General features: G+C 64.2%; 1 protein-coding gene across 1 annotated transcript; it reads left to right on the forward strand.

Moving 5' to 3' along the window:
- Positions 1-25,964, forward strand: ARHGEF19 (Rho guanine nucleotide exchange factor 19). The gene is made up of 16 exons (XM_044995830.1): positions 1-52; positions 6,432-7,081; positions 10,157-10,549; positions 11,176-11,272; positions 12,174-12,250; positions 12,781-13,031; positions 16,104-16,264; positions 16,721-16,873; positions 17,506-17,635; positions 19,423-19,497; positions 20,101-20,190; positions 20,951-21,114; positions 22,891-23,049; positions 23,726-23,805; positions 24,548-24,652; positions 24,767-25,964. The coding sequence occupies exons 2-16, from the start codon at positions 6,457-6,459 to the stop codon at positions 24,922-24,924; spliced, it is 2,718 nt and encodes a 905-aa protein (XP_044851765.1). The 5' UTR covers positions 1-52; positions 6,432-6,456; the 3' UTR covers positions 24,925-25,964.
- The last annotated feature ends 286 nt before the right edge of the window (positions 25,965-26,250 follow it).

Below are 26,250 nucleotides of genomic sequence, written 5' to 3' on the forward strand. Positions count from 1 at the left end.
TGCAGGACAACACCGAGCTCCTTCTGCTTGCTGCTGCAAAACCCTGCTTCAGGTCAGAAACCCTCAAAGGCCAGGCTGATGGGCTGGGAATCTTCTGCAAGTCTGCCCCGAGCCCCAGCGCAGGGCGCACCGGGGTTTCCATTTTAACAGGGTGGAAAAAGTCTTCGGAAATGCTGCCTTTGGGGCTAGAGGATTGTTTTTAAATGCTTAGTTTGTGCCCTGCTTAATTCAAGCAGTTCTATAGTTCTATTGTTTTATGTTCAATAGCTTGGGGGCGAGTGATGTTTGCCAGGACTGTTTTAATAAGGGCCGGGTAAGGAACATTTTCCCAGTGTCTGACATTTCCTTTAGCCCCCTTTTCCCAAGGAACAACAGCTCCTGGAGGGGTGGACGTGACAGGGGACATCCCTTGGTTTGTGTAGATTGGTGTCAACAGTTGGATTTTTGCTTTCTGCCTTGATTTCTCATGGGAAAAATAACTTGCTGTTTGACTGAAGCCAGAATCCTGACACCACATTGGCCAAGGTGGGCACCGTGCCAGTCTTGACAACAGGGCTTTCTGCGACGGGTGCATTTCCTGGTGCACGGCGACCCCTTTGATCAGGCTGCCACTGAGAGTTGCAGATATTTGCTTTTCTTTGATCACACTCAGTCCCATTGTTCAGGAAACCCAGGATTACGTTACGGGAATGATGCTGCAAGCTACTCTCTTTCATCTTCCCTTGAGTTTAACGCTCTGCTCCTTAACAATGCTGCTGCCATAAAACCGGAGTCTGCCCACGGATTTTTGGAGCACTTTGGAACATCAGCTCTTGACGCGGAAGCTTTGTTCTGAGGGCAAAACTCTGAACAGGAGCCTCTGCAGAATGCAGCCAATGTGCCCGACACCCATTCATGAAAAGCTGGACATCAGCTGACAAAGCGTGCATGGGTCTCAGGGTTAATGACCCCAGCACGGCAGCATGCTCTGACAGCTGGCTTTCTGCAGGTCCCCTGCCTTGCATCAGATCAGAGCCCTGGTCTTTGCTCTGTTCGGTGCCATAGTCCCACACATTACCCCGATTCACTTCTTCAATATCGCTTCCCCAGCGGGGCAGGAAGTGCCAGCACCGGCCGGGATCAGCCCTGAGCAGGCCTCAGCGTGGAGCGGGTCAGAGCCAGGGTTGGAGCCCACGTGTTAGAAGAGCTGTCACATTTGGGGAGTGTGTGATCTTTGTAGGGGGCTTGGATCTCAGGAACGCCTTACTCAAACAACCCCAAATTTGGCCTCCCCTCCCCTGAGCCCTGATGAGGCAAACTGAGTCAGCCCTGCATTCCTGCAGCACAGCACCCCCTACTACAGTGTTGGGACACTGGCTCTGAGTCCCCCCTACTGAGTAACTTCCCGCAGCGCCCTGGATTTTTGGTGGCGGACTCACCTCTGGGTACCGATCGCTGCCAATCTGGTGAGATCTGCCCCTGAGGATGGTGGGGGCCGGATAAAAAGTCTTTGCAAACTTCTGCCGTGTCACATGGCTCAGTCTCCCCTTCCCACTCCCTCGCTGTGCCCAGCTCCGGCTTCTCTGGTGCTCCCTGAGCTGCCTTCCTGATCTTCCCTTTATCCCTCTCTCCCCTCCTTTTCCCATCCCTCCCTCTCCTTCCCTGGGCTTTCCCCTCCTCTTCATTCTCTCCTGCTGCCTGTCCCCTTTTCCCCTTCCCCTCCGACTCTCCCTCCTCTTCCAGCCCTGGCACAACCTGCCTGGAGTGACATCTGGACCACACACCTGCCTCTGGGGCAGGCTCTGGCTGCGAGCCTGGGCCTAGCGCCACCGCGAGTCCTGGGGAAGCAGGTGGCGTTCCACTGCCAAGGTCTTTACTGTTCAGTGCTTTGATCTGCACCTGGGATCCGTTTCTGGCTGGGCAGTGAACTCGACTCCAGCCTTTCCCTATGACTGTGGCAGGTGAAAAGTGCTCCTGCCAGCCAAGCCCAGGCCGGGGGCAGACAGGCAGCCGAGGCAGGGTTCTGGGACGAGCTTTCTGGTCTTAGCCCCGAGGCTGGGCCCGTCCTGGCCTCCCCAGCCTCCTCATCCGCGTCTTTTATGTTTCTCTGGCACCTCTCGTCACAGTGCTGTGGAAACGCAGCCAGGTCTGGGGGAGGGCACAGACAGCTTGGGGAAGGAGTGATATTGGCAAAGGCCATCTCGGCAAACCCCATGGCTTATCCGCTGCAAGGAGAGAGGACCTTGGTCTGGGGGTCTCTCCTGAAAGCTCCCCGCACAGCAAACTGCCTGGAACTCCCTGTATCTACAGGGCAGGTGGAAGGGCTGGGTCAGACGTGCCGGTGTTGAAGGTCGGGGGCCAGGCGCTGGTGAGTACCAGTGAGTCACCCGCTACATCCTCGTGACCCCGTTGAAATGGGCGCTTGGTCGTTGGAAGGGTTTGAACCACTGGGCCCTGCGCATGCTCCATCATTAACTGAATATGGAACCAGTTAGTGAAGGGGGCTGGATCTAAACATGGCCGGCCTCCACCTGTGCGCCATGCGCTGCAGAGGCTTTGGCTGGCTCAGGGCTGTCCCTGGCAGATGGGAACCCCCGTGTCACTGGCCTGGCACGTCCTCCTTCCTCCCGGCCCTCTGTGTGAGGGGGGATCCCCGAGCGGGTTGTGTCAGGGACTCAGCGGCCTCCGGACTCGGCTGCCCAGTGAGCTTGGCTGGGACGATAAACCCTCGCTAAGTCCCTGTGCTCCTGGACTGGGCGGCAAAGCCACGGGATCCCCCTTGGGGCCCTGTAGCAACAGCCGCCTGCTTCCCACCCAGCCTCCTCCACCCTGCCCCAGCGAGGTCCAAAGCTGTAGCCAGCGCGATCGGTGCGGCGGTGTGTGGACACAGCTCACCGCACTGGCTGTAACAGAGCCAGGGGTGGCCGGTTGTACTGAGCGTGTGAACAGGCCTCGTGCTGAATTCTCTGCTGCCGACTCCCACGCAGTCCCCGTGGCCACGGGGCGAGGGTTCTCGGCCAGTCTGTGACGGGTGTGACCTGGGCAGCCATGCGGCGGTTTCACCGGCCGAGCAGGGGGGAAGGTGACCAATCAAACAGCCACCGCGGGGAGCAGCCCGTTAGGTTTTCCAAGGGCCTTCGGTGTCGCCGAACGCAGGGCGAGCGCTGGTACCGTGAGCTCGCCCGGAGCAGTGTCCCATTGTTCATGCAGAGGAGTCACCGCTTCCCTCCTGAAAGTACCAGTGTCGTGTGCGAAGTGAGCCAGGGCGCGGCTGGAATCTGGCCCTGGGCCTGCCCAGGACCTGCTGGGTTCCCTTGGGCAAGTCACCTCCCCTCTCCAGGCCTCAGTTTCCCTGGCCCCGGTTGTCCAGTTAGAATTGTACAGCGCTTGCCACAATGGGGGCCTGGTCTCAGCTGGGGGCTCCAGGTTCTACCGTCGTACAAAGAATGAATCACGGCATCTTGCCCACTGAAAGGCCCAACGCCAGGGGGACCTGCCCCATTGACCATAGCGAACTCAGACACTGGTGCCTTGAAAAAAGGGATCTGGTCTTAACCCGCCCAGGGGCCATTCCCTGCAGAGTACGGGGGGTAGCTCAGTGGTTTGAGCATTGGCCTGCTAAACCCAGGGTTGTGAGTTCAATCCTTGAGGGGGCCATTTAGGGAACTGGGGCAGAACACTTGAGCCGGGGCTTGGACTAGATGATCTCCTGAGGTGCCTTCCAACCCTGATATTCTAGGGCGGCTCTGCCCCTGAGCTCGTTACCACGAGAGGCAGACGCCAGGCACATCCTGTAGGATCCTTCATCAGGATCTTGCAAGGCTCCCAGGCCAGCGGCGAGGTTGAGAACCCAGAGCTGGGAGCCCCGTTTGGTGCCATGGGCTCTAACCCAACTCTGTGGCCCTCTGTGCCATCAGGAATGGTGGGCCTGGAAGGGGGTGGATGTTCCTCCAGGCTTTGTGGTGGGCTGGCACCACCATGGAGGGAAGCTCCAGCTCTTAATGACAGGTGCCCCCCAGGGTTGGCTGGCTGGGATAGGCAGCACCCATGGACCTGACACACACCCTCACCTCCGGAGGCCCTCAGCAAAGCCCCGAGGCGCTGGCTCCGGCAGGAGTGGGAGGGCACCTGGGGAGCGCCCGCTGGCTTGGCTCCAGCTCTGGAAGCCTGCCCTGTTTCCTTACCCCCGGGGACAGTGGAGATCGAAGGGTGGTAAAGGGAGCGCCCAGCTGCTACGGCTGGCGGGGGCCGGGGCCCATCCCGGGGCGCTGGGTGGATTAAAGTGAGCCCGGGAATCACATTGGGCGGCGCCTGGCATGCAGGCACCCTGTGCCCACAGGGGGCACCTCACGGCCCTCCGGGCTCTGGTACATTCTGACTGGCTCCCCCCCGCCCCACCGGAGAACATCCCGGCTCAGCCCGTGTAGCGACGGCGAGGTCCGTGTCCCTAGCCAGCGCGCTATGGGGGGGGATTGTAGGGTGGCCACCCGCCGGGCTGTGAGCTGGGACAGCCGGGCCCTGCAGGAAACTCCTGCCTCCTGCGCCTCAGGCGCACACGGGAGAGCGGGTTACACTGGCCCTTGGGCACCTAGAAGCCGCTGGGGCTCCTTACAGACCCCTTAGACTGCACCCCCCCTTGGCAAAGGGTGGGTGCCCCCACCAGTTCCTCCGGGCGCTCCCTGCTACCCACCAGCACCTCGTCCATCTCCTCTGGGGTAGGGTCAGTCAACTCCTCCCCTGCCCTGCTCCTAGCATGGCCAAGCGACGGGACAGCAGGACAGGCCCGATGGAGGAGCAACCAGGGCTGCTGGCACTGCCACCCCTGCAGCTTCATAAGCCCGAGGGGACCCTGCGAACACGGGAGAGACCTTGGTCCGACGCTGCCCTCTGGGCCTGGCCTGGCAGGGAAGGTCCCGTGTGGGCAGCCCTGCCACAGAGCGCTGCACCCCAGCATTTCAAGGGAAGGTCGGGTCATTAGCCCCATTTTATGGATGGGAAAAACTGAGGCCCAGAGAAGGGAGGTGGCTGGCTCAGGAAGCGAATCCAGCTCCTCCGTCCCTGAGCTCCACCCGCAGCTGTGTCCTGCCCCGGGACTATGATCACAGCTGGGGAACGCCACTGGCTCCCATGGAGCTACAGTGAATGACTCCCAGTGAGATCTGGCCCATTGGCTTCAATGGTGGTAGGCTGAGTTACACCAGCTGAGGATCTGGCCTTCTCCTACAGCCCCTCTTAGGGAGCAGATCACGGAGAGACACGTCCGTGTTCCCTGAGCTCGGCCCCCTGAGCCAGCTGATCTGCTGCCCCCCCCCCAGCGGGCGAGCCCCAAACCCAAACCAACTGCAGGAGTTTGTGACTTGGGAGCCCCCCCGGGGGCCAGCGAGGGCTTGGAGCTGGCAGGGAGCGGGAGGCTCCGAGGTTCCCGGGGGGCAGGGGAGGAGTTTGGCAGAGGAGAGCCGGGCAGCTGCAAATGCTGGCAGGAGGTTTTGTTCCACAGCTGTTCACCTGTTGGCAGGGCTCAGAGCCCCGGTCTGCCGGGCAGGGCTCTGTCTGGGCGGCAGCGAGGGTGTGACAGGACGAGGGGTGCAGCAGGGGGTGTCTCTGTACCGATTGCAGCCCATGCCCCTGGGTCCCCTGTTCTGGGCCCAGGCTCTCCCAGGAGGAGTCACCGTGATGGGGAACAGGTGCTGGGGGAGCACGGCCACGCCAGCCCCAGCTTCTCCCAGCAGGAGGCGCTGTGGGAAATGGGGCAGGAGCACTGGCCGTGCCGGCATTCCCAGCTCCTCCAGCCCCAGCCTCTCCCAGCAGGAGGCGCTGTGGGAAATGGGGCAGGAGCACTGGCCGTGCCGGCATTCCCAGCTCCTCCAGCCCCAGCCTCTCCCAGCAGGAGGCGCTGTGGGAAATGGGGCAGGAGCACTGGCCGTGCCGGCATTTCCAGCTCCTCCAGCCCCAGCCTCTCCCAGCAGGAGGCGCTGCAGGGAATGAGGCAAGAGCAGCAGGTCTCATGGGGGACCCGAGTGTCCTGCTCGAGCCACACGGCCGAGGAGGGTCTTGAACCCAAGTCTGCTGCCTTGCAGGGCTGCCGGGCACGTGCTGATGCGCGCAGCGGCCAGGCCGCGTCTTGGGAGCAGACAGGGAGTGGGGAGGAAGGTGACATCTGGAGACGGGTTCTGAGATCCACTTGCAGAACGGGTGCCCTGTTCCTCTTCCCCTCGGGCTGGCCAGGCCCAGGCCAGCTGGGAGAACTGGGCGATTTAATGGTTGCTGCAGACGCTACCCTCTAATGGGGGGTGGGAGACTGATCCCGTTCGGAGACCCCCCCACTGACCCCGTTAGCTCCCCACTCGCTCCCAGCCAGATCTTGGGGGGCATTTCTGGCCCTGGCGTCACCTCAGAGGGACCCTGGCCCGTGGCCTGCCCGTGCCTGACGCGGTCCCGTTTCTCCCCTCCAGGTCTAGGGCAGGCCGGCCCTTGGTGATGGAATACCGCCCCCGGCCGGACTTCCAGCCCCACCTGACGTCGCTGCCGTACCGAGCGGGGAGCCAGCGGATGGGGATCCTCACCGTGGGCGGGCCCCAGGCCCTGGGGGACAGGCCTTGCCGAGCGAGGCACCATGTGGCCGTCTGCAAGCAGGAGAGTTTGGCCTTCGTGGAGCTCCCCAACCTCCAGCCTCCTAGTCAGGGGGACTTTAGTCTCGGCCCGTGCTCCTCGGAGGGCTGGGGGCTCCTCAGCTCCCCCAGCAGCCCCACGGATGGGTGGGGAGGCCTGCAGCTGAGCCCCGAAGGCTGGGCCCCCTGCCATCACAGCTACCCAGACTTCCGCCCCAGGCTGGGCTGGATCCCGGACTCCGGGGTCCCCTTGGGAGGCGATGCTGCGAGCGGGAGCTCCGGGACTCACCCAGGGGTGGCAGGGATCGCTGCCCCCCAGGGACGGCATGGGGTGGGGAAGGCGGACAGCTGGCCTCACGGCACCACCTTCGAGCCACGCTCGCCCCACAGCGACTCTTCTCTCCACGACGTCGTCAGCGGGCCCACGAGCCCCCCGCGGCTGCCCGAGTCCCAGGGGCGAGGATCCCACGGGGTGGAGAAGGAGAAGCTGGCCTGTGAGTGTTGCGTGCCGGGAAAAGGCTGGTCTCATGGGGGAGGCTGGACAGGCAGGGCAGGCAGAGGGGGTCTGGCCACATCTTGGGGGTGGGAGCCCTGCCCACCCTGGATGCCCCTTCACGAGTACCACGCAAGCTGGGGGTCTCCGAGAGGGGGCGTCTGGCAGGGCATGCCAGGGAGGAGGCACAGAGCTGCAGCCCAGAAGGGAACGTTTGTGATCTTCCACTCTCCCCTCCGGCCATGCTCCTCCAGCACAGGGGTGAGGCCTGTGGGGTTCGAACAGGAGCAGGGGTCTGGTCCCAGGTCCCCAGCTGCAGGTGGTCCCAGCTGCCCTGCAGTGGCGTAAGAGTCTTAGGGCAGAACCCCCGACTGGTTGTGAGTTCAATACGTTGATTTCACCAACCAAGGATCAAGAGCAAACCCCTGTCACTGCCCTAACCATGGAGTCCCAGCCAGTCCCCCTGGGCACCCTGATCTGTCTCGCCCCCCGGGTGAGCCTGCCTTTGTGATGGATGGATGGCCCCTTACACCAAGGATCACAGAATATTCCGATTACTTCCCGTCCCACAGCACCGGTCGCTTACCCCAGGTCAATAGCACGTTAGAGCCTACACCAAAGACAACGTTTGTAGCCAATCCTGTAATAAACAATCTGAAGGTTTATTCTAGAGCAGCAGTTTTCAACCTTTTCCCATCTGCGGAGCCCTAACGCGTCTCGAATGGCGGCACGGACCCCTTTGGGAATCGTAGACACGGTCTGCGGACCCCTTTGGGAATCGTAGACACGGTCTGCGGACCCCTTTGGGTCAGCGGCCCACAGGCTGAACGGCAAAGACGCCCCTCAGGGCTAACCCAGGCGAAGCACTGGGGATCTTTTGCTTCTGCCTAGTAACCCTTGTCCTCCTTCCCCCCACGTCCAGGCAGCATAAAGATGCCGTTCCTTCCATTTAGGGCTTTTCATTCCCTTCCCCTCTTCCGCTCCGAGCTGCAAACTCAGCTAATGGGAGGAATTCACCCGCATGCCTCATCTTCATTGGGGAGAAAGTCTTTTGTCCTCTTTAATGTTCCAGGCTAGTCCGCCTGGCGCGATGGGCCTTCCTTGCTGGGCAGACAACCCCTGCCGTGGGGGCCCAGCATTTCACATGACTAAGGCCTTGGCTAGACTAGCGAGTTACAGAGCAATAAAGCCTCCCAGAGTGCTGTACCTCACCCCCTGTCCACACTGCCCAAGCACGTACAGCGCTGTGTCTCCGCGGCTGCAGCGCTGCTGGTACTCCACCTCCCCGAGAGGAATAACAGCTGTTGCGTAGCGGCTGAGACGCTGCTGTCCAGTGTAAACGGGGAGTAACGTTACTACGCGGTGATTGACCTCCGGAAACTCCCCATAATCCTTTTAACCGGAGCGGCCTCTCTTGTTTTGTTGTGATCTCCGGAGGAGGAAGTGCCCTTTCAAAGCTCTGTTTCGGGGGCTGCTTATCAAAAAACCAAACACAGCTACTGCATGAGTGAGAGGCAGGCAGGGGGGCTCCGTTTGGAGTGCCGACAGCTAACGTTTGCTTGAAGAGAGGTGGCACGGGGGTGGCGGTGGTTGGGGTCCGTTTCGGCGAGCGGCTGCTTATCTGGTCTATGAGAAAAAAAGAAACCGCTGCTGTTTGCTTTCAGTGAGTGAGGGGATGGCGGAGGGAGGGGGGTCTGAACTTACAAGGCAAGGAGCTGACACACTCTCAGCACCCCAAAAACCCACTCTCTCCCCCCATGCTCCCTGTCACACTCCACCCCACCCCTCACTTGAAAAGCACGTTGAATGCTGGGATAGCTGCCCATAATGCACCGCTCCCAATGCCGCTGCAGATGCTGCAAATGTGGCCACGCCAGTGCGCTGGCAGCTGGCAGTGTGGACAGGCTGCAGCGCGTTCCCTGCTGCACTCTCTGAAGGCGGGTTTAACTCCCAGCGCTGTACAGCTGCAAGTGCAGCCGAGGCCTAAGTGTCTCTCTGCTCTCTGGCGATTGATACGGTCCCAGAGGCTCACAAGGCAAACGCTCAAACATTGCCCTACAATACGGGCTGCGGGCGTTACACGTGAGACGAACGCCGGCGCCACGCACCAACAGGCCGTCGGGTCAGAACGCTAAGCACACTCGGATAACTCTAGTGCCTGTTTCCACAATCCCAACGCCCAGCTGTGTAGTTATCTGTAGTCAGCGGAGGCAGGGGGACCGTGGCATGAGCTGGCACCTGGTCTACCAGCGTCACACCAGCACTGGAATTTACCCCCCGCCAGAGCCTGGATTTGGGACCCTGCCAGGGATGCCAGTTTTGGTTGGACATATTCCTGGAAGTTTCATTGCATGACTCCCATGGGCCCAGCTAATTCCATCTGGAAACACGTCTGGAAACAGTACCGTGCAGACACAAGCCCACAACTTTGTTTGCTGATGCAACTGCACGTTGGCTGCTCACACTGCACCTAGAGGGAGGAGGGCCTGGCGGCTGGGAGTGAGGAGGCCCAGATTCTATTTCAGGATCAGCCATTGGCTTCCTCTGTGCCTCAGTTTCCCCCTCTGTAGAACAGGGAACATCCCGTCTCACAATGGGGGCAGAGGGGGGTGCAGCTGTGGGGCTTGATTTGCTGCGACCCCGTGGCCAGAAGCTGCTGTAAAGGTCAGGTGTTGTTGTGAAAACAGGTAGGGGTGGGCAGAGACGGGCTCAGCATTCTGGGGTCCCGGGCCTGGAAGGCTATGCACATGCCTTGTGTGTGTCATGTCCCCTTCTGGTGATTAAGCCACAGAGAGGATAATAGCCTTCTGCTGCTGCTAGCGGGTGGAGCTCCTCCTTCAGCTCAAGTGGCAAAGGTCTGTGCTAGCACTCCTGGGCTTAAGCCCTACTGATGCCCCGTGTGGCGGTAGCACCGTGAGACGGTGGCAGGCCCCGAGTTCCAGGGGATGGAGCAGTCCCATGAGCTGTCTCCCCCGGGCAGCTCCGCTCCGTTGGGCCCAAGCAGCCCTGCTCCCACATGCCCCACTTCCCTGCTAGCTGGGGCCTAATCATCACCGTGACTCCTCTCTCCTTCCAGGGAGGAAGATCAGGGTCTACTCCGCCGAGACGCTCAGCGACACGTCCCCCAGCCTAGATGGAGACGCCGTTTTCCCGGGGTCCCCAGTCCACGAGGACGGCAGGCGTGCGGGGGAGCTCGCGCTGCGGGGGATGGAGCCGCTGGACCGGAGGCCGGCTCCTGAGGGGCCTCCGCACGCGGTGCCCGAGACACTGGACCTGGCGCTGCCCCCGTGCTCGGCTGGCTGGAGCGCCAAGGGCTCGGCAGAGCAGGAGAGGCGGCGCTTCTCGGCCTCGGAGCTCATGAACAAGCTGCAGCTGGCTCAGCGCAGGGCCACCTTCTCCCTCAAGCTGGGCAAGTCCCTCTCCGCCAGGAGCGCTTCCAAGGAGAAAGGGGCTTGGGCGAGCCAGGAAGGTACTGGGATTCTCACGCTGGGCTTACTGGTCACACTGGTATGGTCGGCTTGGGACCTGCCTTCCTTCCTTTCTTTCCGTTGATTCCAACGCCCTTTGCATCAGACACTCCATCCCGCTATAGCAGCAGGTTAGCGGCTTTCACGCTATGGTGTACAGGCCTGTGGTCCTTGGTGCCCATCCTGGGGGACCTCCCTCCCGGTGGCGAGGTCTGGGAGTGGTGATGGTGGTCCACAAGGCCTCTCTTGTTGAGTGGTCCCTCCCGAATGAAGACGGTGGAGAACCGCGTTCCTGGGAGGAGACGCGGGCGGAAGGGGCACATCTGTAATGCCAGCTCTGTCCCCCCACCATGTGCTTCCTCTCGGACTGGCAGGGAAAGCGTGAGAAGGGGGTGGAGTCGCCATGGCCGTGGCGAAGGGATGGGGTGGAATCCTGGACCACTTTCCCTATCTGCCCCCATCACCGCACAGGTGCATGATGGGATTCTCCCTCTTCCCCTGAGCTGTTAGGCCTGTTCGCGGCAGGTTAGCGATGGACCAGTGGAGGCAGGGGAGGAAGGGTGCCCTGACACAGACGCCAGCCCAGCTCCTCCCTGATCGGCTGTGAAGCTGCCGTCCATCCTTGCAGGTAAACCGAATGGAAGGGAGCAGAGCCGCAGCAGCACGGGCAGCGATGGCCTCCCATCCCCACAGTTGCCCAGCGAGCCAGGGAACGTCTGGCGCAGGTAAGGCCGGCGGGGAGAGCCCACGAGCCTAGGGGGGTGTTCCCAGCCCACCAGAAGGCCCAGGCGAGGGGGCAGGCTGCAGGGATCTGGACCGTCGAGAGAGGGGGGATGGAGGAAGGTGACGCCGAGTTCCTCGGAGCAGCTGGATGTCCCAGGGCATGGGCTGGTGGGGACTGGGCTGCAAACCCAGTTATCGGTGAGCGCTGTGAACCGGACCCCAGAAACCCAGCGCCGCTAACTAAACTCAGCATCCCGCTGGAGAAGGGGGTGAGCCCCCTGGAATCCACCCCATGGGCCCAAGCCCGGCCCCACAGTGTGGGGAGTGTGTTCCCCATTTCACCCACTGCAGCCCCCCAGACACGTCTGAGCCAGGCTGGATGCCAAGGGGAGAGGCACACGAGAGGCGTTTCTCAGCCCCTCTGGTTTCTAATTGTCTTTTCTCTCTCCTGGTTATTTAATTTTGATTTTTTAAAGATCCTAAAATAACCAGTAAATGATCCGCTCAGTGTTCAGCTGGCGCTAACAGCTGGCCAGGCAGGCGGGCTCTGGCCACGCTGGTGTTTGGAAGGGGGAGGGACACCCAGTCCCACGGCCCCACCCTCCTCGCAACATGCTGATGGCCTTGCCAGGTGCATGTCACCCCCCGGGGCTGGTGCGATGCCTGTGCCAGGCGCAGGCGATGGAGGAGCAGGGCCGAGCCCATAGAGCTGGGTGGGGCGGTGAATGTAGTGAGAGCCCCTGCTCCCGCTGTCACTCCTGATCGGCACTGGGATGCGCGAGCTCAGGATCAGGCCCCATGGCGTGACTCAGCCCCCAGGCCCTGATCCTCCACCCTACAAGTCAGTGTGGGGGGTGCAGACTCCAGCCCTCACCCCCCACCCCCGTGTGTTCCCCTCTGTAGGAGCGAGGCGGAGCCGGGTGGGAGCCCGAGCGCTTTGGTCCAGCACGAGAGGCGGCAGTCGAGGTTCCTCCTGAACTGTAAGCAGCCGGCTCGCCCCTCCCGGGGGATTCCCCCCCCTTTAGGAGCCACGTCCCAGCTGGCGGGACAGCCGTGCCGAGCCCTTTAACGCCAGGGCAGGGATCATGTGTCCCCCCCACACAGCCAGCCAGTGCGCCCCTATCCCTGGGCGTCTGCTGCCTGGTCCAAAGCCAGCTGGCAGCACAGGGCACAGACACCAGAGAGACGTGCCTGCCTGAAATGGGCACAGCGGGAAGGAGCTGCCGGCCTGTGCCCCTGGCCTGGCTAGATGGCAGAGGGCAAAGCTGGCATGGACCCTCCCCCCCTGCTCTTCTGGCCAATCCCCTTCTCCCCACCTTAGACCCAGGCCAGTGCCCCGGCCCCTAGCCATAGTGCCAGCCAGTGCCCCACCCAGGCTCTGCCCGCCTGGGGTTACGCTGGGGCCCCACGAGGGTGCCCCCTTCGCCCTGGGGATGGCGTCTCGTTCCCTGCTGAAGGGCCCCTCGGCCCAGTGCCTGGACGCTGACCCCCCCCCCCCCGACCCCGGTAGCCGTCCTGTACCAGGAATACAGCGACGCCGCCATCGCCCGGGAGATCCAGCGGCAGCAGCGGGAGGACGCCCTGGCGGAGGAGGAGGAGGCTGCCCTGGCGCCGCCCAAGACCAACCTGTCGCCCAGCAGCTCGTTCCGCTCGCAGCGCTCGTCCCGCGGCTCCACCTTCTCGCTGTGGCAGGACATCCCGGACGTGCGGGGCAGCGGGCTGCTCGGCACCATCAGCCTCCAGGAGTGCAAGCTGCAGGAGGTGAGGGGCCGGCGCCCTGCGCGGGGCCTGGGCACCGGACGCAAAGTGTGTCCCAGCGCCCGGTCAGCCGTCGCCCACACAGAGCCGGGCCGGGCATCAGCCCCATCCCGGGACCCCAGGGCTGGCAGGACCCTCCTGGGCCGGCGGGTTCCTGCCATTGGGGCCATTGTTCTTAGGCCCACATTGGCCGTTAGCTTCAGTCGCTCTTCCCCCTCCCTGCCCCCCCCAATGCATTCATAGGGCCATCACCAGCACTGGGCTAGCGGGGGGCTGCGGGTCGGGACTGAGGGGCATCGGGAGCTGGGGAACGGGGGAGCCCAGGGCTGGGATATCAGGGGGCTGCGGGTCGGGACTGAGGGGCACCAGGAGCTGGGGGAGGGGGAGCCCAGGGCTGGGATATCAGGGGGCTGCGGGTCAGGGCTGAGGGGCACTGGCAGAGCTGGGGAACGGGGGACCCCAGGGCGGGGATATCAGGGGGCTGCGGGTCAGGGCTGAGGGGCACTGGCAGAGCTGGGGGAGGGGGGAGCCCAGGGCGGGGATATCAGGGGGCTGCGGGTCAGGGCTGAGGGGCACCGGGAGCTGGGGGAGGGGGAGCCCAGGGCTGGGATATCAGGGGGCTGCGGGTCAGGGCTGAGGGGCACTGGCAGAGCTGGGGAACGGGGGACCCCAGGGCGGGGATAGCAGGGGGCTGCGGGTCAGGGCTGAGGGGCACCGGGAGCTGGGGGAGGGGGGACCCCAGGGCTGGGATATCAGGGGGCTGCGGGTCAGGGCTGAGGGGCACTGGCAGAGCTGGGGGAGGGGGGACCCAGGGGCGGGGATATTAGGGGGCTGCGGGTCAGGGCTGAGGGGCACCGGCTGGGGTAGGGGGACCCCAGGGCGGGAATATTAGGGGGCTGCGGGTCAGGGCTGAGGGGCACCGGGAGCTGGGGGAGGGGGGACCCCAGGGCTGGGATATCAGGGGGCTGCGGGTCAGGGCTGAGGGGCACTGGCAGAGCTGGGGGAGGGGGGACCCCGGGGCTGGGATATTAGGGGGCTGCGGGTCAGGGCTGAGGGGCACTGGCAGAGCTGGGGAACGGGGGACCCCAGGGCGGGGATAGCAGGGGGCTGCGGGTCAGGGCTGAGGGGCACCGGGAGCTGGGGGAGGGGGGACCCCAGGGCTGGGATATCAGGGGGCTGCGGGTCAGGGCTGAGGGGCACCGGCTGGGGTAGGGGGACCCCAGGGCGGGAATATTAGGGGGCTGCGGGTCAGGGCTGAGGGGCACCGGGAGCTGGGGGAGGGGGGACCCCGGGGCTGGGATATTAGGGGGCTGCGGGTCAGGGCTGAGGGGCACTGGCAGAGCTGGGGGAGGGGGGACCCCGGGGCTGGGATATTAGGGGACTGCGGGTCAGGGCTGAGGGGCACCGGGAGCTAGGGGAGGGGGGACCCCAGGGCGGGAATATTAGGGGGCTGCGGGTCAGGGCTGAGGGGCACCGGGAGCTGGGGGAGGGGGGACCCCAGGGCGGGAATATTAGGGGGCTGCGGGTCAGGGCTGAGGGGCACCGGGAGCTGGGGGAGGGGGGACCCCAGGGCTGGGATATCAGGGGGCTGCGGGTCAGGGCTGAGGGGCACCGGGAGCTGGGGGAGGGGGGACCCCAGGGCGGGAATATTAGGGGGCTGCGGGTCAGGGCTGAGGGGCACCGGGAGCTGGGGGAGGGGGGACCCCAGGGCTGGGATATCAGGGGGCTGCGGGTCAGGGCTGAGGGGCACCGGGAGCTGGGCAGTAGGTGAGGGTGGCAGACCCAGCAAAGCAGTAGAAAAGCTGATGGGGATCGTGCACCTTGGCAGAGCTGCAGGGCCCAGGAGGTCGAGCTGCACTGGGGAAGCACCGGGCTCCGGCAGGAGGCTGCTGCTCAGATCCCGGGATCACCAGGTTTGGGTTGGGGAGTGTGGGCAGCACCTGCCCGTGCTGGGCCCGGCTCTCGCCAGGGCTCCCAGGCCAGGACTTTGGGGAGCCCCCGGAGCTGTGAGTCAGGAAATGCTGAGACGCCCCCAGGAGGGCGAGGGGGCAGGGGAGGGGCTCAGGCTCTGCCTCCTAACAGCTGATCTCTGCAGCGCCTGCGGCTTGCACCGATCGCTGGTGCTGCACGCCCCGCCCCAGAACCCGCGCCCCCGCTGCAGCGGCCAACTCTCTCCCCCACCCACTGCCCCGCCTCTGCCCTGAGGCCCCGCCCCTTGCTCCGCCTCTGCCCCGAGGCCCCGCCCCTTGCTCCGCCTCTTTCTCTTGAGGCCCCCGCTCCCCTCTCTCCCCCACCCTCCCCCTGCCAGTTGAGCATGGCTCTAGGGGGGAGGGGTGAGTGGGGCAGGGTGGGGGAGGAGGGGGAGACAGGCTCCGGGACTGGGGGGGTGAGTGGGGCAGGGTCGGGGAGGAGAGACAGGCTCCGGGATTGGGGGGGGGGGATTGGGGCAGGGCGGGGGAGGGAGAGACAGGCTCCGGGATGGGGGGGGGGTGATTGGGGCACCGTGGGGGAGGAGAGACAGGCTCCGGGATTGGCGGGGGTGAGTGGGGCAGGGTGGGGGAGGAGAGACAGGCTCTGGGACTTGGGGGGGGGTGAGTGGGGCAGGGCGGGGGAGGGAGAGACAGGCTCCGGGACTGTGGGGGGGGATTGGGGCAGGGTGGGGGAGGAGAGACAGGCTCCGGGATTGGGGCAGGGTGGGGGAGGAGAGACAGGCTCCGGGATTGGGGGGGTGAGTGGGGCAGGGTGGGGGAGGAGAGACGGGCTCCGGGACTGGGGGGGTGAGTGGGGCAGGGCGGGGGAGGGAGAGACAGGCTCCGGGACTTGGGGGAGGGGGGGTGAGTGGGGCAGGGCGGGGGAGCCGCTGGGACCCCTCTCCACCAGAGCCATTCCCGAGTGCTCGGCTGCCCCTCCAGGCTCCGGCAGCAGCTGCTGCTCTTCCCACCCCCCAGTGGCGGAGGCCGGTTACTGCAGGTAACTGGACTTTCAGTGTCCGGTCGGTACTGCTGACCGGACACTGCCAGGTTCCCTTTCCGAGCAGACACCCGGCCACCCGCCCCCTCGCTCTCGCCCCGGCAGGCCAAGTTTGAGCTGATCACCTCGGAGGCCTCCTACATCCACAGCCTCTCCATCGCGGTGCAGCACTTCATGGGCTCGCGGGAGCTGAGCGACTGCCTGGGGGCCCAGGAGAAGCAGTGGCTCTTCTCCAAGCTGCCCGAAGTGAAGGACGTCAGTGAACGGTCAGCGCCTCCCAGGGGACGGGGCCTTCTGGTGCTGCTGGGGGGCGGGGGGGTGAGGCAGGAGTGAGCCAAGGGGCCGTTTCAGGTGACCTGGGAAGCTGGTTCAGGCTCTTGTCCCTGCAGCTCTGCGCCGCGCCCTGGTCCAGGTGGGCCCAGGGTCTGGAGATGCTGGAGCTCAGTGCACCGTGGGGTTGTGGGGCAGACGGGTGTCGCTCTCGGGCGCTCTCTTGTGGCCCCATCTCAGGGTCTAACACCTTAATCCAGGGCTGGGGGGAGCTGAAGACCCTTCTCCAGACCGGAGGGAGACCAGTCCCAACGGTGCCTCGAGCGTCCCCAGGCATGGCCAGGGCATTGGCATAGTGCCCCCGCCCAGTGCTGGGAAAGGCGGGTGGTTTCCTCGGGGCCGGGATTCGCCTGCCCGCTAAGGCCCCATCTCGCCCCCTGGCTCCCCGGCAGGTTCCTGCTGGAGCTGGAGGAGCGGCTGGAGGGGAACATCCTGCGCTTCGACATCTGCGACATCGTGCTGGGCCACTGCCCGGCCTTCCGCCGAGTCTACCTGCCCTACGTCACCAACCAGGCCTACCAGGAGCAGACCTACCAGCGCCTGCTGTGCGTGAGCCCCCCGCCCCGTGCGCTGAGTGCCCCTCGCTGCCTCACAGCGCCGCCCCTGGGGGGCCACGCACACGGGAGAGCTGGGCGGGTGGCTCTGGGCTGGGGGGCTGGTGAGCAGGCGGGGGGGCTCTGGGCTGGGGAGCAGTGAGCAGGCGGGGGGGCTCTGGGCTGGGGAGCAGTGAGCAGGCGGGGGGGCTCTGGGCTTGGGAAGGGGGGGTCCCCTGTGTTCCCCACAGCCTCCTTCAACCTTTCCCCCATCTCTATGTGTCCTGCCCTGTCCGGGATCCTGCTCGTTCCTGCGGGGATGTCTCCTGGGGCGGGGGGGGGGGGCAGGGCTGACAGGTCCTGGAGGAGCCCCCGGGTGCCGCGGTGTCGAGCTCCGGGTGCCGCGGTGTCGAGCTCCGGGTGCCGCGGTGTTGAGCTCCGGGTGCCGCGGTGTTGAGCTCCGGGTGCCGCGGTGGCGAGCTCCGGGTGCCGCAGCGCTTGCTTGCGGCCGGATCCCACAGCCCACTCATGCCAGTGGAAAGGCCTCCGCCGACCCCGGTGGGCTTTGGGGACCTCGCCGGATGTGCTGCCCCTGGCACCCCAGCTCTGGGGACTCGCTAACGTTCCTGTCCACGTTTCTCCAGGCAGGACAATCCTAAATTCCCAGGGATCCTGGCAAAGCTGGAAGAGGGGCCAGTGTGTCAGCGCTTACCTCTCACCTCCTTCCTCATCCTGCCCTTCCAGAGGGTCATGCGCTTGCAGATGCTGGTGGAGGTGAGCTCGGGGGGGGGGGGGGGGCAGAGGTGTAGCTGGAAAGTATCAGTCCGGCCAGAGCCGGCCTGGCATTAAAGGGAAATGCCCTGAATTATAGGGCACCACATGCAATCTAAGGCCTCTCTCTGCCACTGACTCACTGTTCGTCCCTGGGCATGTCGCGTCCCTTCCCCGTGCCTCAGTTTCCCCGGTCCCATGCGGATACCCCACCTTTGTGAAGTGCTTGGAGAGCTGCAGCTGAGGAGGGCTCAGTGTTACTACACGGCCCCTTGTTTGGATTCTGTTTGTTTTGTTATTACTTGGGCTGAATTCCCCATGGGCTCCCTGGGGGCTGCGCCCGAGTGACAAGCAGAGTGAAGCCATTGTCAGAATGGCGGGACGTCCCCCGGAGAGTGTTAAAACCCATGTCACGGTTCACCACCCACCAGCTCTCGGTGGCGCTACACTGGTCAGTCTGAGGCACTTTCACTTTCCATCTCTCGTGCCGAGCCCGGGCCTGTGGTGTTAGCAACCCAACGACGCAGGGCTTGCTTAAAACCTGGCTGCAGGGCATTCAGGCATTTCTGCTGGCTAGCTCTCTGTGTAGCTCAGAGATCAGGTCCCACCACACTGCCAGGTAGAGGTGTTTTAAGTGCCTTACAAGGGCAGCAAGTGTCATTTTACGGATGGGGAAACTGAGGCACAGAGGGGCGACGTGGCTTGTCCGGTGGCCTGCTACCACCCTTGCCTCTCCCTTATACCCCACTCGATCCACACACCCTTTCTTTGGTACCCGGCGCCTAACTCTGCATCCGGAAACAAACTCCCTGCGCTGGCTGCTGCTGCGGTGCTTAGGGGAACCAAGGGTGGCAGCGTGGCCTGGTGGATAGAGCCAGACCTGAGTGTTATGCCCAGCTCTGCTACCAGCTTGTTAGGCGACCTCGGGCAAGTCACAGCCCCTTTGTGCCTCAGTTTCCCAGCTGGAAAATGGGGGTGAAGATCCTGATCTCCTTTGGGCTGTGCTTTGAGATGATAACAGAGCCGTCTGAGAGCTGGCTATTATTGTTATTTAATGTGCAGGAGAGACCAAAGCCGCCATGGAAAGCTACCGATTGGCACTGACACTCTAGGTTGCCCTGAGATTTCCCCAGCTGCCTGGAGCTCCCAGTACAGGGTGGGAGGGCTCAATATACCCCCCCCCCATACTGTAAGTGTTACCCCCACGGCCAGGTACTGTGCCCGGGACCAGGACTGTTATTAACTAGCTTGAGTGTCCTAAGTTGTTTTTTAGGACACACTGGACCCCGTTCCTCGTGGCTCTGGATGGAGGCGAGCACCAGAGAGGGCGGAATGGATTTGGCAGCTTTTGCCATCACTTTGCCCTGGTCTGTGTTAGCCAGGAGGCCAGAGCAGAGCGCGAAGGGCCCTGTAAAGGTTTGCCCCAGGGCCAGGGTCATAGTGCATCAGGCTCAGCCTACACCAGCCACGTCCCTGGCCACGGAGAGCTCACAATCGTTGGGCTACCGCGCGCCCGTGCTGAGATCAGCAAAGTCCCCCTGGCTTCACAGGGCACCAGCCAAATTCGACCTCGAACACGCTACAGGTCTGAGTCTGTAGCTCCGGCATCAGCTGGTGCCGTTGACCCGTTCTGCTCCTGGGGCACTTCGCGTTGGGTTCATGCTACTGATCTGTGAGGCCGGTACCGGTCAGGGCTGCTGATCTCTGGTGCTGAGGGGTTCGGCTTGGGACTGACACCTGGGGCATCTGACGCTTCTTAAGTCAATGCGTTTTCTGCCTCCTGCTTGCAGAACATCCTGAAACGCACGTTGCAGGGCTCCCGGGACGAGGCCACGGCCACCAAGGCCTTCAACCAGCTGAAGAAGGTAACTGGCGAAGGCCAGGACAGGCTATCAGAATGGGATAACATCTCTCCTGTGGTTCTCTCCACGTGGGCTGCGAGGACCAGGCCGGTGGGACAGCAGGATGGGCACTGCTTCGTCTCTGTGACTGGAGCTGTGTGTGTGTGGAGAGGGGAGGGTGTACCTTGGGGCCTTTCTGATTCGGGAGGGTGTGTGTGTGTGACTGGGGCAGGTGTCCTTGCAGGGAGAGTTGTCGCCTCTCTGTCATCTTGGCCCAGATTCTCCATGGCACTGAGTAGCAATGCCATGCGGCAAAGAGGGGACTGTCAGGGAATCGCTTACACCTCGGCAACACCCTGGGTGTTGGCATAGGTTAGAGCAGCCTTGGGGCAGCTCTAACTTCCACCAGCTGGCAACAATGCTCCCCGTGTCCCCAGAGGACTGTCTGCCAACCGGACTGTCTGGAGCACAGGGCTCTCCGGGGATGACGCCGGGGCCAGTTCTGCTGGCTCTGTGCCATCTGGGGGAGATTCTCAGCTGGCCGGCCCTGAGGGCTTTCTGGCCCCTCTGCACTGGCTGAGCAGAGATTCAGAGTGGTGGCAGCTAACAGCTCCCTTGCCTCCCCAGCTCGTGAAGGAATGCAACGCCAGCGTCCAGTCCATGAAGAGAACCGAGGAGCTCATTCACCTGAACAAGAAAATCCACTTTGAAAGTAAGGTGAGCGCGGGGACTCGTGTGGCAGGAAGCGGACGGGGGGCAGAGTCCTTGGAAGGTCGGTTTCCCCCAGAAAGCAGTGAACCCAGAGAACACAGACCGAGACTGGATCTCCCCTAGAGAAAATACAGCCAGGGTGTGTGCGTCTTGGGCCGTGTGCGTCTTGGGCCAACTCCAGGGACTGCAGGAGATACCATGGGGCGAATCAGCCAGATCCTCAGCTGGTGCCAATCTGTGTGTCCAGTGGAGAGAGACAGACGTACGCCCCGTGGGGATCTGGCCCCGGGCTCTGCACAGGGTGTGCCCCCACCCAAAGGTGTTCTAGCCACAGACACATCTGGGGTCGACACTGTGTGAGTTCAACAGGGTGACGCTCGGTCGGCCCTGCCTCGGAACCCAGGCTCCAGTGGGGTTTGAAGTCCAATCTCGTAGCATGCAGGTGATGGGCTCTGAGTTCACACGCTGATCTGGGCTCTGGATGCCTTGTCCATATGGCCACATATTCCTTTGCACTCTGTATCTTTCACTGATCACCCAGCCACCCCACCCCAACCACAGCCAGAATAAAATCCTTACTGAGCCCCAGGCTGCAGCTGAGCCCCTGGGCTCCAGCAGCCAAGCGCCTGGTGCAGCTACATCATAGGAGGTTCACGTTGGACCATTGATGTGTCCTGGTCTGGTGATCCTCGTGTCTTTGGGATGGAGCCTTGCATGCCCTCCCGGCTCTGACGTCTCCTCCTTTCTGGGCCGGGGCCCTGGGCAGATCTTCCCGCTGATCTCGCAGTCGCGCTGGCTCGTGAAGCATGGGGAGCTGGCGGAAGTGGACATGCAGCTCAGCAGCACCCTCGCCGCCAAGTTCAAGCTCTCCACCAAGACGGTGTATCTCCACCTCTTCAACGACTGCCTCTTGCTCTCCAGGAGGAAGGAGTGAGTGGCGGGGCAGGGCGGGGCGAGCTGCGTGGGACGGATGGGATAGTCCTGCGGCGCGTGGGTCTAGCCGGCCTGGCTCTCCTCGGCTGGAGTTCACGTGCTGGCCCCCTCGGACTCACGGGGCCGGAGGAGCAGGAGGAGGCGGGGCGCTGTCCTCCCAGCAGTGGGACGAGACCCTGGGCTAACAGGCTGTAGATAGCTCTCCTGCCCACTCACACTTGCCCCTGTGCTGGGAGCAGAAAGAGGGTCACAGCTCGGGAGCAGGTGGTCGAGGCTCCACATTCACCCTGAAGTTGGTGCTCTGAGCCCAGACAACTTTGTGGTGGTTTCTGGCCCGCAGGCGTGAGGTCCTGGCGGCGTCTGGGGGATGCGCAGCCTGTAGGGTGTCACGGAGTTCCCGGGCGATGCTCTGGAACTGCTCCCCACCAAGCCAGGCAGGACTTTGGGGGCCTCCTCTCCCTCGGAGCAGCCTGTCTGCAGGGCAAGAAGCTCACACGGCTTCACCTCCTGGGTCTCTCCTTGGAGCATTCAGCATCCTCTGCCCCTCCGTGCGCTTCCCACAGCGAGTCCGCCCAGGCGGGGTCCTGGGGAAGCCACAGGGTCCCGCACCCCCACTTTGCAGTCAGACGTGACTCTCAGCCAGCCAGTAACACAGAGGTTTATTTGATGACAGGAACAGGGTCTAAAACAGAGCTTGTAGGTACAGAGAATGGGACCCCTCGGCCGGGTCCATTATGGGGGGCAGTGAGCCAGACCCCCACGTCTGCCCTCACTCCTCGTCCCCAGCCAACTCCCGACTGAAACCCCCTCCAGCCCCTCCTCTGCTGAGTTCCTTTCCTGGGCCAGGAGCAGGGCCGGCTCCAGAGCCCAGCGGGGCAAGCACCTGCCTGGGGCGGCCCTTTCCCGGGGGGGCGGCAGGCTGGGCCGGCGGACCTGCCGCAGTCATGCCTGCGGGAGGTCCACCGGAGCCCCGGGAGCAGCGGACCTGCCGCAGGCATGACTGCGGAGGGGACGCTCGGCCGGCGGCTCCAGTGGACCTCCCGCAGGCATGACTGCGGACGGTTCGCTGGTCCCGCGGCTCGGCTGGACCTCCCGCAGGCATGCCTGCGGCAGCTCAACCGGAGCCGCCGGACCAGCGAACCGCCCGCAGCTGCGGGAGGTCCAGCCGAGCCGCGCGACCAGCGGACCCTCCGCAGTCATGCCCGCGGGAGGTCCGCTGCTCCCGCAGCTCGGGGGCACCTCCCGGGCATGACTGCTTGGGGCGGCCAAAAACCTAGAGCCGCCCCTGGCCAGGAGGTCACCTGACCTCTTTGTTCTCCCCCACCTTTAGCATCCCCTTGCAGGGGGGAAGGTCCCTGGCCATTAGTTGCCAGGAGACAGAGTGTTGGCCAGAAACTGAGGCCCCCCCACAGTATTCAGGGGAAACATTAAGAACAATCCCACTTCGTGACATCGGGTGACCAGACAGCAAATGTGAAAAATTGGGACAGGAGGTGGGGGGTAATAGGAGCCTATATAAGAAAAAGACTGAAAAATCGGGACTGTCCCTATAAAATCGGGACATCTGGTCACCCGAGCAGCCTGGGCCCGTCTGTCATCTGGGCAGGCCCCAGAGTGGAAGCCGATCCTGCCCGTACCTCGTTTCCCGGTTCCCTCCTGCACAGGAGCAGCGTGTCCTGCTCCCCAGGCGTCGGCGCCTGCCACGCGCCGGTGCTGAGCACCGGGAGCTGCTGCCCTTCGGTCACCATCTCTCCCTTTGCCCGGCTCACCCAGGACGGGGAAATTCGCCGTCTTTGTTCACGCCAAGATGCCGGAGCTGAAAGTGACCGACCTGAGCAGGAAGCTTCACGGGGTCCCGGGACAAGTCTTCCACCTCCAGCTCTTCGACAGCCAGCGGCTGAAGTACCAGGTCTTGCTGCGGGCACAGACTGAGTGAGTGCCCAGTGGGGCAGGGCCGTCTCCATGGGACACTCAGCTCCCCAGGGGAGGGGGAGAGGAGACTCCCGCCCGCTGTCACCTGGCTCGGGTGAGGGTTACGCACCAGCCTGGGACGGGAGCCCTTCTTGCTGGCTGGCTGTGGGCACCTGGCCAGCGGAGAGCCAGCATTTCTGGGAGCTGCTGCTGAGCGATGGCCGGGGAGCTGTCTCTGACTCCACCAGCAGGGGGCCTGCTGAGCCCTTGAGCAGCGCCAGTGTCCCAGCAGCGGGCACAGCTGACATGGGCACCAAGCCCGCCTGTGGCAGGGCATCACACGCATCCCCCAAGCCACCAGGCTGCCGGGTAGGGAGGGACCCAGCTGGCCCCGGAGGCGGGCTCACCGGCGTGGGAACCATAGAGAGCTCGTCGGGGCGGCTCCACCAGACTCCAGCCAGGACCACAGGCTGCCAGGTTTGGCCCTGCCCCCGGGGCTGGATCAGAACCGTCCCGGAGTTCTGGGGCATCTGGGGCTGGGATTTGGGTTTGGCCTGTGGAGCTCGGTGACCCGCTGCCGATCGCGGCTCTCCCCAGTTCTGAGCCTGTTCAGATCAGGGGGTCGGGCTGGGTGGCTCTGTGGGAGCCTCGCCTGTCCTGGCAGGACTGTGCTGACCAGCTCCGTCTGGGCCCGCAGGAGCGAGAAGCAGCGGTGGATCTCGGCAATGGTCCCCTCCAGCCCCCGGACGGACAGGGAGCATGTCACTGAGAACGCAGGTACCCCTGAGAACGTGCCCGCCCCCCCCCAAGAACCCAGCAAGGGACCAGCCTGGCCGCACCAGGCTGAAGTCTGCCAAGGTCTTGGGTCCCGGGGGCATGACCCTGCTTCGGACACGGCAGCTCTGCTGTGACTTCTGGCTTCTGTCCCTCATCCCTGGGTACTCCCCTGCCCCCGGCACCCAGCGTCCAGGTGCCCCAATCACACACAGGTAACATGGTGCCATGGAGCAGTCACTCCTGTCAGGCCAGCGCCAGCCTCCCCGTTTCCGGAGTCACGTGCCGCTCACTGCTCCCAGCCGAGCTCAGGCAGGGCTGGGCTGGCTCCGGGGGGATGTGTCCAGCCACATCACTAGGGAGATTTTGTCCCCGGTGGAACCTTGAGGGTCCCAGCGTGGGTAGGAGCAGCCGGCCACATGCTCCGTGCCCTTCCCCCTGCTGGCGCTCCAAAAGCAGCACCTCCATTTCCCTCTGCCGGGGGCTGCACGTGTGGGCCGATCCTCGCTTGGCACGTGGCCCGAACGGCTCCGAACGGCAAAAGGCAGCAGCAGAATCCCAGCCGCGGAGGCTTCCGCTCCTGCTGCAGCCCAGGCCGCTCCCTAGCGAAGGCGATAATAACCGGAGCATGACAAACGGTGCGTTTCCCTCAGCACCTTCCCTCGGATCCCAAACCCCGCTCACAAGGGCCCTGTCTGGGGTCCCGGACGGCGCGTGACCCTCTGTGTCTTGCTGCTGCTTCCAGATACCGCCCAGGTCCAGTGCATCAAGGCGTACAAGGCCCAGGAGCCCGACGAGCTGAGCTTGGAGAAGGCGGACATCCTGGGGGTCAAGAGGAGGACCAGCGACGGTGAGGGGCCCTGGCTTCGTCGCTCTTCTCCCTCAAGCTGCCCCAAAGCCGCAGCGGCTGGCAGGCCAGGCAGTGCCACCCGCCCTCCCTAATGTTTCCTTCTCTCCCGCCCAGGCTGGCTCGAGGGGATCCGCCTGTCGGACGGGGAGAGGGGCTGGGTCCCTCAGGGGCACGTGGAGGAGATCACCAGCCGGGGTGCCCGGCTGCGCAACCTGCGTGAGAACGACCGGCTCAAGCGCGCCACGTGCAAGCTGGAGGAGGAGCAGGCGTGAGCCGGCCGGGGGAGACCCTGGGAACACAGCCGGAGCCCTGCAGCGTGGGCAGGACCATGTACCCAGTGCTGGGGGCAGGGCTGCCAAGCCAGCGCCCTGGGCACACCCACCAAACTGCACCGGGCGACGGGAGCAACAGGTGGACGATCTCCCACGGCCTCAGCGCTCCCCACTGCTGACTCAGGCTCCAGGGAGGGAACGAGGCCCCGGGAACCCTCTCCACAAACAGACCTGCTGTTCCGTGCTCCCTACCTGGTTTCCTGGCTGCTCTGGGTGGGATCCTGGCCTGCTCCCCGCGGGCACGGCAGCCGGGGGGAACCATCTGGCAATGAATTCCCTGCCCTGGCCCCTGTCTGAAACAGGATACTGGGCGAGGGGGACCCGGTGCGGCCGTTCGCGTGTTCAGGCAGCACCACTCAGAGCATCATCTGCCTGGAGGGCAGGGACCAGCCAGGCAAGTGTCTCCCCAGCTGGGATGGGCCCCTCGCGGGGGGAGCAGCGCGCCACCTCCACGGCCCCCAGGCTTCTCAGGGGTAAGGTGGGGGCACGTTCCCACAGTTGCCAGCCTGGGCCAGCATCACTCCAGGGAGGAGGGACCCCGTTAGTGATCCCCAGAGCTGCCATTCTTTGAGGGGGGCTGCAAGGCAGGGGGTCACCCCCCAAACAGCATCGCCAAAGCCGGGCTTCAGGCCCCTCCCCTTCCCTGGAGGTTGTACTGCTCTGCCAGCCTGGGCACCGCTGGCCTGGCACGCTGCCCCTGACGCTCCCCCGCGATGGCCTGGGGGGCTGGATCTGCCTCGTTGTCATGGCAGGGGCCAGCCACGGCTCCCTCCACCACGGCCCGTCCCAGCTCCTGCCTTGGCTCGGACGGGGCGGGGGGACAGGATCCTCTGCCCACGGCTGGGGGGTCCGCAAAGGAGCCAGGGCGGGACCAGCCCCCGCTGCCGTCTCACCCGCTGATCCAGCCTGAGCCGAAAGAGGGAGACGCCGGGGCAGGGGCTGGGTTTGCACGGACTCCGCGTCAGTAAAGGCCTTAATTTGCTGCTGGGGGACGGGTGTTTCTTTCCCAGGTTCCATTGGGCCATGCCCACTGCTGGGCTGTTCCCCTCCTGAGCTGCCCCCCCCAGCTCCGCTGGTGCCCCTCAATCCTGACCCGCAGCCCCCCGCTATTCCACTCCTGAGCACTGCCCCCCGCCCTGCTGGTGCCCCTCAGTGGACAGGGATTCTCCATTGCTAGGGCAACGCACCTCAGTCCTGTCCTGCTACCTCAGCCCAGGGCTCCCCTAGCTCTGCCAGCGCCCCTCAGTCTTTCTCCCCTGCATCCGC

Source organism: Mauremys mutica, chromosome 21 (assembly GCF_020497125.1).
Source record: "Mauremys mutica isolate MM-2020 ecotype Southern chromosome 21, ASM2049712v1, whole genome shotgun sequence".
Lineage (NCBI taxonomy): Eukaryota > Metazoa > Chordata > Testudines > Geoemydidae > Mauremys > Mauremys mutica.